The sequence below is a fragment of the Natrix helvetica genome (genome assembly GCF_964273705.1).
Source record: "Natrix helvetica genome assembly, chromosome: Z".
NCBI lineage: Eukaryota > Metazoa > Chordata > Lepidosauria > Squamata > Natricidae > Natrix > Natrix helvetica.
The window spans coordinates 31,237,830-31,254,252 of NC_138554.1; the positions used below are offsets into that span (position 1 = coordinate 31,237,830).

General features: G+C 36.3%; 3 protein-coding genes across 3 annotated transcripts in view; 1 reads left to right on the forward strand and 2 right to left on the reverse strand.

The window, feature by feature from the left end:
- Positions 1 to 1,311: 1,311 nt before the first annotated feature.
- On the forward strand, positions 1,312 to 2,223 carry LOC309401384 (olfactory receptor 14I1-like; the record flags this gene model as incomplete). Its single annotated transcript, XM_081970454.1, has 1 exon — positions 1,312 to 2,223. One exon carries the CDS (start codon positions 1,312 to 1,314, stop codon positions 2,221 to 2,223), a length of 912 nt encoding a protein of 303 aa, XP_081826580.1.
- A 3,115-nt stretch (positions 2,224 to 5,338) lies between these two features.
- LOC309401385 (olfactory receptor 5A2-like) lies at positions 5,339 to 6,286 on the reverse strand (the record flags this gene model as incomplete). Its single annotated transcript, XM_081970455.1, has 1 exon — positions 5,339 to 6,286. The coding sequence occupies one exon, from the start codon at positions 6,284 to 6,286 to the stop codon at positions 5,339 to 5,341; it is 948 nt and encodes a 315-aa protein (XP_081826581.1).
- A 4,219-nt stretch (positions 6,287 to 10,505) lies between these two features.
- The window catches only part of LOC309401387 (olfactory receptor 5F1-like), a gene marked incomplete at both ends in the record, with an annotated part of 7,891 nt that continues 1,973 nt past the window's right edge, over positions 10,506 to 16,423 (reverse strand). Inside the window, one exon of the mRNA XM_081970458.1 lies at positions 10,506 to 11,486. Coding sequence (XP_081826584.1) covers positions 10,506 to 11,486 — 981 coding nt within the window. The remainder of the gene's footprint in view (positions 11,487 to 16,423) is intronic.

Below are 16,423 nucleotides of genomic sequence, written 5' to 3' on the forward strand. Positions count from 1 at the left end.
CCTTGGCAATTGTTGAAGAATTACATCACCCTCACCCAAACTTCTTTGTGTGATCATTCCCTTCTGCACAGATGCCATCAGCATTGCCTCATTATTCCATCTGGGAGTTATTTTGAAATGTTGAGCTTACTCTACGTGATCTCATGAAATTTGTGACATGATAACATAGACAACAGTTCTGTATTTATTTATTTGGGCTCGTATGTTGTTCCATCAAACTAACTCTGATATAGACATCAAAGGTAACCTTAGAGTACACATTCTGAAGATGGTGTGTTACAGTTAGAAAACACAACTCTTTTGCTCTCTTTTGGTTTTAACTATGGTCTATTAGTGTGGGGGTACTTGGAGAAATGAGAGAAAATATCTGGATGTTAAGGTCACCAAGTTAGCCATCATATGTCTATCATTCACTGCTACTCAAAACCAGCTTTCCTAAGGGTACAGCTATGGAGTCACATTGAATCCACAATAAGAAATGTGTTGCTTATACTTTGTTGAGTGAAGGCTGAAGAGGAGCATGTAAGGAAATATGGAGCATGCAAAAAATCTAGAAGTAAATCTACCATTTTCTATGCATTAATTTGACTCAGGGGAAGAATAAAAATATAACTATTCAAGCTACAGCTAAAATTCTGTTTTTCTTTTAAAAACTTTCTAATCCTTCATTCTATTGGTTTGAATATTTTTAAAACTATCAATTTTTTCCACTAGCATATCCTTCTTGATACATATGATTTTAAAACAATCCTCTGCTATTTTTAAATTTACTTGTATTAGGCTATTCAATTTGTTTTGCCAGTTCTCCTGATGGTAGTTGTTTACAAAAGTCTGAAAAAATAGTTCTCCACCCCCCTCAGGGAGATCAGAGATCTGCTTAAATTTGTGTTGTTAAAATTCACACTTGCAGTGATGCGCAATTAAACACTGAACACATATAACATTTACATGATATGCTCTCCTTGTCCACCTGGGAAAGAAAATATAACAGATCAGATGAAAATTTGGGAGATCAGTGAAAAAAGAATTCTCACATATAATGGAGTAAAAGAAAAGGTAAGGCAAATGTGGGTTTATAGAGTTATACTGAATTTTAAAAAAAAAACATTTAAAAACATTAATTTCAGTATGGTGTAAGCCATTTTTATAGTTAAATCTTCTCAAAACATATACTGTACTTTAAGCATATTAGAAAAAAGTAAGAGAATAAAAAAGCTCATATTGTTCCTTTTAGGTGGAGTTAGTCTTTCCAATGTGAAAGAAATGATATATAATTTAATTTTCATCTTTCTACAGGGGTGGCATAATGTTATGACTAACACTACAAGCATACCAAATTTTGTACTTGCTGGATTTTCTGGAAATCAAGAGGCTCAAATTTTATACAGCAGTGTCTTCTTGATGACATATCTCTTTGTCCTGGCGGGAAATCTTCTGATTATTTTTTTGATACTGTTCAATCGCTACCTGCATACCCCAATGTATTTCTTTTTAATCAATTTAGCTATTGGTGATCTCGGTGTCACCTCTGCCATTATGCCCAAATCTATAGTTAATGCCTTCATGAATTCCAAACTGATTTTGTATTTTGAATGTATGGCACAAGTGTTTTTCTATGTTTCTTTCCTATCATCAAATTTATTCTTTCTCACTATCATGGCTTATGACAGATACATTGCTATATGTCACCCATTGCACTTTGCATCTATAATGAAGTGGTCCACTTGCTTCCAGATGGCAGGAGGGGCCTGGGTGGTTGGATTTCTGCATTCAGCTTTACACACCGGGAATATTTTTTCAATGCCTTTCTGCTCCAATATTATCAACCAGTTCTTTTGTGAAGTTCCACAGTTAATCAAGCTCTTTTGTTCTGATTCTTATCTCAGTGAAACCTGGGTTCTTGTCTTCAGTTCATGCTTAGGGGTTGGCTGCCTCTCATTCATTTTGTTGACCTATGTGCAAATCTTTACTACAGTGATGAGTATGCCATCAGTTGAGAAAAAAGAAAAGGCCTTCTCCACTTGCATCCCCCACCTCGTTGTCGTTTCCCTATTCATTGGTAGTAGTCTCTTGGCTCACCTGATATTACCTGCTAAATCTCCATCCAGACTGGACCAAGTATTTACCACACTATATACTATGGTGCCTTCACTGATGAATCCAATAATCTACAGCATGAGGAACAAAGATGTGAAAGCTGCCTTTTTGAAATTGATTGGTTAGAGATTATTTTGCAAACAATGTTAATTCTCATTTGTTTGTCATGTTAATTTTGAAGTTCAGTTTATGTTAACTGATTAGGCATTTCCTATTGAATGTATATTTTTGGTTCATTTGATGTATTATAAATTATGATCTGTTGCATCTGCCAAAATAAATGTTTTACAATATTGAGCCCCCCACAAAATCAATTCTATTGGGATCATGAAGATATCTTTCAATAAATTATTTTCATTGGTTGTAGTGTCCCAATTGACTTCCTAAATAAATTTTGGAACTATGAAATTGTAATCAGGAACAAATTAATGGAACTAATTAATGTGTAAGGGAAATGTGTTTTAAATCAAACATTACATCTTAGGTTTTAAAGTCTGATTTTAACTTTTTATGCTTTAACTGTATATGTAACTGTAAGCCATGCAGAGTTACTCTATGGTAAAATGGGTGACCAATAAATTTTATAATAATTTAAATAAATGTGATGTGGGGCAATCAAAAAAGAATTAGTTACTTTATAGGATAATTGTGTGCAAAAGATATTTAAGGCTAGTGATGTGGAAAAGATTTCTGAGTTAACCAAAGATTGGCGAAGATTTATGTTTGTTTGTTTGAGTATGAGTAAATAGTCAGGAATGTCAGGAATGGTTACCAATATATACATGTCTCCTAAATGATTAGTACTACTCAGTGTATGTCTTCCCTGAAGGCCTCATGCCTCAGTCTGCAGGGAACTGCCTCCCTCTATGTATTTATTCTTTGGGTTTGCATGAAACATGCCCTTATTTCTAGGTTTTCATTCATCTTCTCCTGGAAAAGCCTGAAGCTGATGTCTTCATCCTCTTCTCCCACTGGCATCAGGAATGTGCACGTCCAAATGCCAATTGCCAGCAGATCCATAGTGATGTCTCTTTCCAACCACAAAATCCCCACAATCAGTCCAAAGACATTTACTTGATGTCTCAAAACAGCTTGGAATAAAATTAGGCAATCTCTCTTTGTCTTTTATCTATTTCTTACTTTCTGCTTTTTCAGCTTAAACCAGCAGCATGTCCCTCAGCAACCAAGGAAAGTAATTTTCTCTCAGGCCATTAAGCCCAAGTCCCTGCATGCAAGGTTTGACCAGTCAAAATGCTATCTCTATTTTCTACCACAACAGTCCTTGCTAGTTGCCATATCATTTTTCCTCCCTTATCACATCTGTCTACTGAGATCACACCTAGATCAAAATCCCATGCCTGAACCTATTCTCTACATTTTGTTTTCATTTTATTTGCTAACTCATACCAGCACATTAGCAGCCAACCCGGCAACAACACATATATACCATAATAAGGAAAGATCTTCTCATTTCTACTGAAATTGTATTAATTTCCAGTAAAGTATTATTGTAGCATTTTTCTGGATTGAGGCAAATAACCAATATTCAGTCACATTGGGACACTTTTAAATCATTTGTTTATGTGTTAGAATAAGAAAAAAGAATCAAATGTGTTTATTTGTTTGCTTGTTTATTGGATTTATATGCATTAAATTTCACTGTGTTGTTATTGAACAACTGTTTTGTCAACCACTGGCAATGGTTTGCATGGTCTGTATTAGGAGGACATAAAATATTCTAATAAATAGGGAATAATGTCAAATCTTGGGCATTCAGCAGTGCACAATAGCAAAATGCTTCACTCCCAAAGCGATGACACATTTTCTCTCAAAAAACCATAAAATATTACAATAATGCAATACAATACAATACTAGAGTTGGAAGGGACATTGGAGGTCTTCTAGTCCAACCCCCTGCCTAGGCAGGAAACCCTATACTGTTTCAGACAAATAGCTATCCAACATCTTCTTAAAGACTTCCAGTGTTGGAGCATTCACAACTTCTGGAGGCAAGCTGTTCCACTGATTAATTGTTCTAACTGTCAGGAAATTTCTCCTCAGTTCTAAGTTGCTTCTCTCCTTGATTAGTTTCCACCCATTGCTTCTTGTTCTACCCTCAGGTGCCTTGGAGAATAGTTTGACTCCCTCTTCTTTGTGGCAACCCCTGAGATATTGGAACACTGCTATCATGTCTCCCCTAGTCCTAATTTCTCTTAAACTAAACATACCCAGTTCCTGCAACCGTTCTTCATATGTTTTAGTCTCCAGTCCCCTAATCATCTTTGTTGCTCTTCTCTGCACTCTTTCTAGAGTCTCCACATCTTTTTTACATCGTGGCGACCAGAACTGAATGCAGTATTCCAAGTGTGGCCTTACCAAGGCATTATAAAATGGTATTAACACTTCACGTGATCTTGATTCTATCCCTCTGTTGATGCAGCCTAGGACTGTGTTGGCTTTTTTGGCAGCTGCTGCACACTGCTGGCTCATATTTAAATGGTTGTCCACTAGGACTCCAAGATCCCGTTCACAGTTACTACTACTGAGCAAGGTACCACCTATACTGTACCTGTGCATTCCATTTTTATTGCCTAAATGTAGAACCTTACTCTTTCACCATTGAATTTCATTTATTAGATAGTGCCCAATGTTCAAGTTTGTCAAGATCCTTCTGTATCTTAAGCCTATCTTCTGGAGTGTTGGCTATTCCTGCCAGCTTGGTGTCATCTGCAAATTTGATGAGTTCCCCATTTATTCCCTCATCCAAATCATTGATGAAGATGTTGAAGAGTACTGGGCCTAAAACAGAGCCTTGGGGTACTCCACTGCATATTTCCCTCCATGTAGATGCAGTTCCATTGAGGACTACACGTTGAGTGCGGTTGGTCAGCCAGTTACGAATCCATCTGGTGGTGATGCTGTCTAACCCACATTCTTCTACTTTTTGCATTCATTAGTTTGGTTCTTAATGTTCACCCAGCAATATATAGGTAAACACACACACACACACACATACACACACACACGTGTATCTGTGAAAGAGATGGAAATATTTGGAAAAGGCAAATGTTACGCCTATTAGCTGTAACAATAAATACCATATGTAATGTATTGTGAAGTTAGTTTCTTTTATTATTTAAACTGCATTATTACAAAACAATTAAAGGGAAAACATGATTATTTAAAATCAATTATTTTAATGATTTTGTATGGATCTTGATTCACCTATAATAACTTCCAACTATAACTTGCTTTTTCCAAGAGCTTTCCAAAGAGCCCCCTGCACTTCCTTGTTTCGTAAGCTATAGATCAGGGGGTTAAGAAGTGGTGTAATGATGGCATATAGTACTGAAACAAGGGGATCTTCTTCTGTAGAGTGAGCAGATGAAGGACGTATATAGGTGTAGATGATGGTGCCATAAAATATGCTCACCACAGTGATATGTGATCCACAGGTGGAAAAGGATTTCATCCTACCATGAGCAGTATGAATTTTGAGGACAGAGGAGACAATGAATATATATGAAAGAAGAATCAGGCTGACTGACACAATCATAATGCCGCCAGACAAGGTGAAAGTCACCATCTGGCTGATGAAGATGTCAGAGCAAGACAAGCGTAGTAAGGGAGGAATGTCACAGAAAAAGTGTTTGATTTTATTGGAATGACAGAAATGTAGGGAAAAGACCATGGCTGTAGTAATAGTGGAATTCAAGAGGCCAATACTCCAGGAGGCTGCCAGCAAACGTAGACGTATTGTTTGGTTGACTAGAATAGTGTAGTGTAAGGGTTGGCAGATAGCTACGTAGCGATCATATGCCATGGCTGAGAGAAGGACACATTCTGTAGCACCTAAAGCACCAAAGAAATATAATTGTATTGCACAACCTATGTAGGAGATGGTTTTGTCCCCTAACAAGAGATCCCACAGCATTTTAGGAAGAGTAGTGGAAATGTAGCAGATCTCAACAAAAGAGAGATTTCCAAGGAGAAAGTACATTGGACTTTGGAGTCGCTGATCTATCCTAATCAATGTAATGATGATTAGATTCCCAGTTAAAGTAAACAAATATAGAATCAGACCTATGACAAAGAGAAGAGTCTGGTTGTTTGGGTCCAAAGAGAAACCCATTAAAAGAAACTCTGTGATACTTGTCTGGTTCTGATTTTCTGTCAATCTGATGTCCATCTTTTATCAGGTTATTTCAGCTTCTTGGGCTTGAAGAGTTCTCAGCTGTTTTACCAACCAATGCTGGTACTCCCCCAAAAGTGACAGTGGCAAAAAACTGGGTTGATTAATAATTAATTTATAAATCAGTTTTGTGCATTGCTTCTTATCCTCAGAGCAGCTTCACATATAGGCAGCAAATCTAGATCAGGATAAAAAGTCAGCTGTAGTGAGCTGGCAGGCCACTGGCCAATTAATACTTGAACATTGAAACCCCCTGCTTTGCAGATTTCTTGCCAAGAGGTTACACTGATCAAGAAAATTGTTCCTGTTCTTGATGAATAAGTCACAGCTACTAACAGAAACCAGTAAATGTTAAATAATATGAAGTGATGTTAGAAAACATTGCTAAGTCCTCGACTTGTGAGCAGTCCTAAAATCCTCGACTTACGACCAGCTGCAAGTCTTTGACTTACAATTGACAGCCAGCAGCAGCTCAGCCATGCCTGATTGGCTAAGTTCCTCTCAGCAGGAGAGAGTGTCCGGGAATAAAAAGCTATGGGGGCCTCTGAGCCATTGAGGAGGACATGGCTCAGAACTGCCTCTAGACCAAAAGGGGAGGCGTCACATGCCAGCATCAGCTTACCTCAGCCACCTCATGCCTCATCTGTTACCTCTGATTTTAACAAACCTATTAATTTCAATTTCTTTCAATTTGTCATTTTCTTTCAATATGTCATTTTTGTGGGTATATTGCAACTGATTCAATGAATTTGAGAGTTTTATTCTACAATACAAATTGAAAGTTTTAGTATTTATTTGTGTTTTCTTTATTGGTAAATTTGCAAGCCATACACATTCAAAAGCTTCCCTAGATAACTCTATTTATGATAATGTCTAGAAAGCTAATAGAGGGGGACATAATTGAATGTCTGGAGAAGCATATTCTAAAGAGCAGTACAGAGACAGAAAAACAGTGCTCATAAACTTACCTCTTAAAAGTGAGAAACTGCTGGCAGATTCCTCCAGAACCTAAATGTTGGGCAGGAGGATATGGAATATTTAATCTTTAATTGTATAAACACAGCATCTTAGTGTCATACAGTATTTCTAAAAAGTCTCAGAAACAGTAAACAGAGCTAGATCCATTTCCCCTCTTTTGCTTTATTGTAGAACAGAATAACAGAGTTATGAGGGACCTCCGAGATCTTCGAGCCTAACCCCTGCTCAAGCAGAAGATCCAATATTCATTTCAGGCAAATGGTTCTCCAGTTTCTTCTTAAAAGCCTCCAATATTGGAACACCCACAACTTCTGAAGGCAAATCGTTCAACTGACTAATTCTTCTAACTGTCAGGAATTTTCTCTTTAAATTCTAGGTTGGTTTTCTCTTTGATTAGTTTCCATCCATTGCTTCTTGTCCTGGCTTCAGGTGCTTTGGGCAATCTTATAATTTTATTATGAAAAGTTACCATGATAAATGTTTGGATCAAGTAAATGGGGTCCACCTCTCCTTTTGATTTAGATCCCAGGGCTTGAAAAACCAAGGCTATTCTGAAAAGCATTGTATCAGGTAGAGATAAAATACAACAATTCCACTGGCATTTCATCATGGTCTACTTCTGTTCAAATAAAAAATTATAATTCCCTGTTATTTTTTGAAGCAGCTCTGGGACAGAAGAAAAGGCTTTAAGAGGAGCCAGCTGTAATGCTTTCAGTAAGGGAGGCCAGGATCAAAGTGTAGGCTACCTTATAATGTAATCACAAAGATGAAAGATGTGTGAAAATGTTAGATTTCTTTTGAAAAACAACAAAAGCAGTTTAAAACAAATGTAACAAGAAATAATATGACAGACAAAAATCATTTTCAGTATTGGCAACGGCTAGACTGATTGTTATACATAATGAAAATTGGTGTCAGATCCATAGAGACCTGCAGTGGGAATTATTCCACTGAATCCCCATTGAAAGGTAGATGTAGAAAACGAAGAAGTTACCATCCAGAACAAGAACCCCAATGTTTCCCTTAATAAAAGAAGTATCTGCAATGCAGGCATTTTGCATTAGAAAGGCACACAAATGAACGAAGTATGTGATCAGTTTCTGTTGATTCCAAGATTTGAATTTCTTTTGCAGATCCAGCATCTTAATTAAAGAATTATTAAACATAAGATTGTAGGTAGCTCAGGGTTGAATTATTGGTTTGTTGTGATTAAGTAATACTTGAAACTCTTCCTCAAGTGCTCCTTGCCTTGGTATGCAAATTTGCTTGATGCTCTTTCCCTCACTGTGGTTTTGCCTGCTGGTAGCCCTAAAAATGGAAGAAGCAGAATAATACTGCTAATTGGTTATCAGCTTTTTTCAAATGCTGTCCAGCTGCATTTAGATTTTCCTTTCTGATCCATTTTCCATAAATGGAATTCTACTCCATATATTACAACATCCTTACTACTTGTAAGTGCCCATCATTGATATATTAGTTTACAACTCATGGTTTGACAGCACATTACTAAATTGTGATCTGAACCTTATCTAATACGTATTACAATAAAGACATTTCACCCTCATATTGATGGATTAAATATTAAGAAGTAGGTTCTCAGATGCATACTTGTGTTAAAGATCAGTTCAAGATCAAAAGGTTGAAACCTACAGTGCTGTGCCATCTTTACTTAATGACTGTAACCTGCACAGGTTTTTGTAAATCAAAAATACACTTGGGAATACTTTATTTTCTGTATTTTACACTGCATACTTCTATTTTATTTCCTCTGAAAGAAAGTAGATTGATCATAGAAACTGAAAGCAGTCAACCCTTTTACATTCAATTTACTGACATAGTTATTTCTTACTGCATTTATACTTTGTAATAAGAATTATGAGTGAAGTTAAAATCATATAGTATATTACCTTGCGTTAAATCCCATTGACTTCAGTGTGACCCATTTTTAGGTAGAGATGTCAAGGCTATTATAAAATGTACTCAGCTTTCCTTTTTTCCACACTATCCTTCACGCCTCACTCATATTTTTTTTTTGTTTGCCTTTCTACTGAATTTCTTTTATATCTACAATTATGCTGTAGTTGTTTTTCAGTGTCTATTTCCCTGGGGATACATTAAGTAATTAACATTTTAAAAAGCCATTCTTATTATCCTTGTTTCTTAATAAAAACAAGGAGTGGAAATAAATAACTCACTAGTGTATATTCAAAACTTTGACAGCATTTGCATTTACAAAGCTTTTAGACTTACCAGTATTAGCTGTACAACTCATACTAAGATAGATAACATCAGCATGGCATCATAAAGGGAAATCTGTTGTCTCCATGCAGATGACTTTATTACAAGCCAAGGTGAACTTGGCTTGTAATGATGTCATTAATCCAACTCAATTGAAGACTTAATTTATGGTTATGTGGTTTTAAAGAAAGTAGATCAGACAGAATGATCAAGAATGCTGCTTCAGAACCAACTACGGCTTCTTTTCTTTCCTCTAGAATCTCTCCCAGCCTAAAACTAATTTCTTATCTATTATTCATCAAACACCAAAAACACATCCCAACTACTACAGATAGCCTGTAAAATATGCTATTTCACAGGATACATTGACTATTAATAATTTTATTTCATTCATATTTCAGAGTTACCTGAAGTATTAATCACTACTGATTTCATTACTTTCTATCCTAATGTGTTTTTTTCCTCCTGTGGATACTACTGAATTAGAACTATGATTCTGGCACTATCATGTGAATTTCTGCACCAAAAAGCATAATCTTGATGAGCTGTCAATATGCTAGTGTATTACTAATACAGGCAGACATTATATTCTTGCATGCTTCCAGAAGTTAAACTGTTCTGGAAGTTTTATATTTAAGCCCAGGCCTAAGGCTGAGACACACACACATACAAAGTAAAAGTTTTTCTTTTGAAAATATTTTTTTCATTCAAATTTTATTTCCCTTGCATCATTCATATAGTACAGTTCAGCAAATAGTTCATTAAGAAATAGGAGTGAAAGTAATTACCAGTTTTATAGGAATATACTTACTGACAAACAATATTCCTTTCCTGCTCTTCCTATTGTATCTATTAATGTATACCAAAACTCTTTTTTTTTACTCTCAAGTACTGATTTAGAAAGATATAGGTGGGAAAGGAGAAAAAGCAGTCAAACTCTCGTTATTCATGGACGTTTTACAATGGATTACATCAATTCCTTTGATTACTGCAAGAATTTTTAGAGTTGAAAATTTTGTTTCTTTCCAAGCACATTCAAAAATGCTGCTTGCATTTCCTTATTTTTGAAACTGTAGATCAGAGGATTTAGCAAAGGTGTGAGTACAGTATAGATCAGAGAGATTAAACAGTCTTGTTCCATTGAGTGACTAGAGGATGGACGCATGTAAGTAAAGATAGCAGTGCTGTAGAAGATGCTAACTACAGTAAGGTGGGATGCACAAGTGGAGAATGTTTTGATTTTGCCCTGAGTTGTCTGGATTTTCAGCACTGCAGATACTATAAAAAAGTAGGAGAGGACAATGAAGGAGACAGTGGTTACCAGAATGCTTCCTGAGACAATGAATGTCACCAGCTTAGCAAGGGAAATGTCAGAACAAGATAAACTCAAAAGAGGTGGAATGTCACAAAAGAAATGCACTATTTTATTGGAACTACAAAAGTTCAGGGAGAAAACAAAGGCAGTATTGGTAATGGCATTAAGATTTCCAATGGCCCATGAGCATGCCACCAGACAATGGCAGAGAGGCTGACTCATAAGTAAAGTGTAGCGCAATGGCTGGCAGATGGCTGCATAACGATCATATGCCATGACAGAAAGGAGGGCACCTTCTGCGGCAGCAGTAGTCAGAAAGAAGTACATTTGGAGAAAACATCCAGTAAAGGAAATGGACTTAGTTTCTGAGAGCAGGTCCCACAACATCTTAGGCATGGTAGTGGTGATATAACAGATCTCTGTACATGACAGATTGCTCAGTAAGAAGTACATGGGAATGTGGAGGTGCTTGTCAATTTTTATCAAAATAATTATGATCAAATTCCCTGTTAAAGTGACAACGTAGATCAATAGTCCAGCAGCAAAGAACATGATCTGAAGATTAGGGTCATCTGTTATCCCCCAGAGAATGAATTCTTTAAGATTAGTATGATTCTTTGTTTCCATTTTTCTACCAATTTCTCTCCAATGAATATGACAGAATTCCTTAGGAAGATTTTATAATCAGGGAGAAACAAAAACATAGTAAAATAATTAAATATTTATGGCCATCAAGTTGGATTTAAATTTCAGACAACATGTTGAGAAACTATTGAATAACATAGATCTGCATTTAACTTAGATTGCCATTAAGAGTAGTAGACCCTACCAATAAATTTATTTAATGTTGAGCATCTGATCAGGTAGGATTAATTTTTCATCTAAGGAATTTGTCTATGACTTCTTAAGATTTGTCTAGCAACTTTGTATATTTCTTTGAATTTTTTGAGCAACTGAAAATCAGGTGGTAAATTACTATGCTTTTAGCTTATTCTGAAGTTTTATTACCTGGTGTGATTTATAAAATGATTACAGGAATTCAGTCCTCTGTCTCCAATGTTCCATCTTTAGATGCATACACATGGGCTACTAATACTGTATCTGGATAATATTAAGAAAATGCCAGCAGTACTTGTCTTCATTTTGTTTTGGAAAACGTAAGAACCACAAAATTACAATTTGATTCAACAATTGTGTTACAATAAATACTTCAGAGTGTTTGCCTATCTTTGAATTATAACAATCAGATTAAAACTGTAATCTAAAAAAATACATTTCCTTTGATTAATGCGTGCGCACACACACACACACACACACATACTGTGTGTGTGTGTGTGTGTGTGTATCACAATTATTTTAGATTAACTGGATCTGATGTAAAGGACTTCAACCAACCACATGTCTTGTTACTGTTTTTTCCTAGATATTCAAATTATCCCTGCTGCTGATTTTAGATAAATATATTTGCATTAATCACTTTTCTAATTATTGCTGTAGTCATAAATATACCCATAATGCTGTAATGGTTTATTTTAAAAGGTAGCAATTCATTTGCTACTTTATTTATTGTAATATTCTGAGTAATACAGTAGGAGATCCAGTGTGGTGAAGTGATTAAGATTTAGACTAGATATGGGGAGATCCAGATTAAATTTACCATCAACCAAGCAAGTTCATGGAGTGACTTTATACTAGTCACATTCTTTCTCAGACAAATGTACCTCAAAGGGTTCTTGTTAGAGTTTTAAAAAATCCAAAACTAAAACCAAAGAAGGCAGTGTGACACTTGGACCTTGTACACAGAATGAGAGATATAAATCTAATTAATAAGTAGGATGGATGGATGGATGGATGGATGGATGGATGGATGGATGGATGAGCGGGCAGGCAGGAGGACTGGCAGGCAGGCAGGCAGGCAGGCAGGCAGGTAGACAAATAGACAGCCACTATAGATCCACTCACTCATCCTCATTGTACAATTACAAATTTAACTTCCTTTTGTGCTCATATAAATACACAAGGGATAATAATGAACACAATTTAAAATCTCATTGGTATTAAAATAAGTTTTTATGGGCATGTAAAAATAAAAATAAAATTCATTTTTTAGTTCTTTTTATGCTAGCACTTTTCAAAGAACACACATAGAGTACATTCAAACACCTTTAGGTGGGGCTTTAGAAATTAATTACTCTTAGCAAGGAATACGAATATAGCTACAGTTATATCAAACTCTACCTATGTGAAAGGACAACAGGAACTCCTAAAATCATTTCATTTGAAGAAAATGAAATGTCCTCAAGGACTACTAAATTTGATTCATGTGAAGACCTAAACTATTTAAGATACTATTTCACTCTATCTAGTCAGAGCTGAAGAAGCTTCTTGGATGAGAAGTGAAATGTCTTCAAAGAAAAACAAGAAGTCAAGAGACAATGAAATATCAAGAGAGAAACAAAATGAAAAGAGGAAAGGAAGGAAAGAAGGAAGGAGGGAGGGAAGGAAGGAAGGAAGGAAGAGAAAGTTGGGCAGAAAACTTGAATTCTATATATGAAAAGTACATGACATTATACAAAAAAAAAAGAAAAACACTGTAAACTGGGTGGTGGTGATGAAGCAAGTACATGAATTACACCAGAACACATAACATTTCCATATATGCTGGAGTTTTTTCAGGCATTCAACATTCCCTCTTTTCTACTCCCACAGTGCTTCACTGAACATTCCAACATTGATCTACAATAATCCTTTAAACTTTAAACAATAAAAACATGAAAAACCATGAATCAATTAAGGAGGAGGAAGGGGAAGGGGAAGAGGTAGAGGAAGAGGAGGAAGAAGGAGAAGAATAAGAATCATACAGCTATATCTGAAGTTTATGTTATGTACATTTAAGCAAATCATATAAGACATTTTGTATCTAAGGGAGAGAAACACTCTCCAACAAAGCTGGCATTCCTTCTATTTTTAGAAGGGCACCACAATGGTCTTTTTTCAATCATGAAGTTTTTACAATAACTCTTATTGAGATTGCAGATTATGGTACAGAAACCTTTACATTAATGTGTGCATGGAGAGGGAAGGAGAAGAGTAATGGCTTACTTGAACTTGGAGGAACACATGAGTGAGGCAAGAATTTGATGTATGCAATTTATTTAACAGAGAATATCAAATTATTTTTTTTAAACATACATTAGAAAATTGTCTAGAAAGATGATGAGTAGGTTAAATGAGAAATGTTTATATGAACAAAGGAAAATAATCCTATTAATTGTTGCAACAATTTGGAATCATTTATAAAATATGCTTTCCTTACCTGAGGTGGGTCAGAGAAGATGCTAAGCCAGAATTAGTTGTAGCCAATAATAGGAAAGTGTTGAATCACCAATACAAGAGCAAGCCATGCATAATACCAAGCTTTGCTTGGATTCTAGATAAAGTGATGTTAGGCCAAAAACACTATGACTCAATTTTCAGAATAAGCCAATAACATGATGATAAGCAACATGGAAGCAACCTTAAAGTATGGTAGAATAAATGCCAGAATGGTTTTAACTTGCATTTATAAAGAACAGAAATTTTATTTTAGAACTCTTTTTGGAATTCTGAAACAGAACATATGTAGTAGGGAGCCGAATAAAATTGAAAAACAACAACAACAGAATGACCTTTGCTGTATCCATATCTTTTATATCAGAAATCCCAGAGTCAACCCTAATACAATTACAGCAGATTTGAATCTTTCTCAACAAATTTGATATAATTAATACCTGAAAGGGCAGAAGTTCAATTTCTAGAATAATAGAAGGGTTAAAAACAAACCTTCATTCCATTGTCAATACTTCCCAGTTACAACTTTGAAGTCATGAACTTATCAACCTTTCATTTTTGGTGGCTTTTGATTTGCAATTCTCTTATTTTTCTGCTTGATGATTAATATAAGCAAGATCTTGGGATATTTCTGGGGATCATTAAATTCTCACTACTTATTAATATGGTCTCAAGTGGAAATGGTACAAAGGGAGTACTAGTTACAAACAGAATACAACCTTTGTTTATGTTATGAGCAGATACTGTCATCTTCCTTTATACTTTTCTATTTTGAGTTAGAATCAATACAAAATTCAAAAATGTAATGTAAACTAATTTAAACCAAGATAAACTAAATTAATCTAAACTAAACTAATCTAAACTAATACAACCTTTTTAATTATAATTTTAATGATGACCATATTTTATTGCAGACATTTTTAAATAAAACATTATTTTTATAAAAATCAGAATGGTACTCTGTGAAACAACAGAGCAAATATGGTAAAGGAGTTCTTTTCTATCAGCTTGAAAGTCAAATATTCCAAATGCTGAATGTTTATAGAGATTCTCAGTCATCCAGGTCATGGTTGTCCCAAAGTACTTTTTCAGGAGGCAACTGCAGTTTCTTGCTTTTCTTTGGACATTTCACTTCTCTTCCAAGAAGCTTCTTCAGCTCTGATTAGATGGTAGGGAATGGAAGGATTTATACTTCTTGCAGATACCGTGTTTCCCCGAAAATACAACATGTCCTGAAACTAAAGCCTTGCCACATTTTTTGGGTGGGCAAAAATATAAGCCCCCCCCCAAAAATAAGCCCTCTAGACAACCCCCTCTCTGGCCAGGCAGAGCACCACTCACCAACCTAGCGGTATCCCGAAGGTGCCAAGCCACGGGAACCGGGGGGAGAAGCAAAGGTGATTGCATTGCTTGGCGCATTTGGGATACTGCTAGGTTGGTGAGCAGTGCTGTGCCCAGCTGAAGAGGGGGGTTGCCGGGTGGCTGCTCTCTTGCAAGTGGGCTCCCAAAGAGCCGGGCACAGCCTCATGGGCGAATGGCTGTGTTGCGCTGTCGCAGCAGTGCAACACAGCAGCCATCAAATGACCACACTCATGAGCAGCCACCCAGCAAACCCCCTTTCCAGCTGTGCACAGCGTCATTGACTGACCTAGGAGTATCACCAAACTGTGTGAGCACCTGTTCGCCACCACCTGGCTCCTGCAGCTAGGCACCTTCCAAATGCCATTGAATGGCGCTCTGCAGGGCTGGAGAGGGGGGTTGCCAGGTGGCTGCTGATGAGCATGGTAGCTTCATGGCTGCTGTGTTGTGATGCTGTGACAGCGCAACACAGCCATTAGCCCATGAGGCTGTGCCCAGCTCTTTGGGAGCCCACTCGCAAGAAAGCAGCGTCCAACAACCCCAAAACAATAAACCCTCCTCTCATAATAAGGCCCAAGCCATATTTTGTGGGTAAAAAGAAAATAAGACCCTGTCTTATTTTTGGGAAACACGGTAGCTGGTCATTTGCATTCTTTTATAGAGTTGTTAAGACCAGTTCGAGGTTTATCTGTGTTCTTAAGGTCACCTGAATAATGCAAATGGATGTGGAGCATTCTTGAAACTGTCCTTTCTGGTATTTGGTAATAACATGATATTAGCTTCTTTCCAAGTTTGAGGTATCCCTCTCCCTTGTTATAGGTCATTCATTATGTTATTAAATGACTGAAGAAGAACTGATACTCCATTTAACCTGATATCCATGGCAGATGAATATCTCCAAGTTTATATGGCAA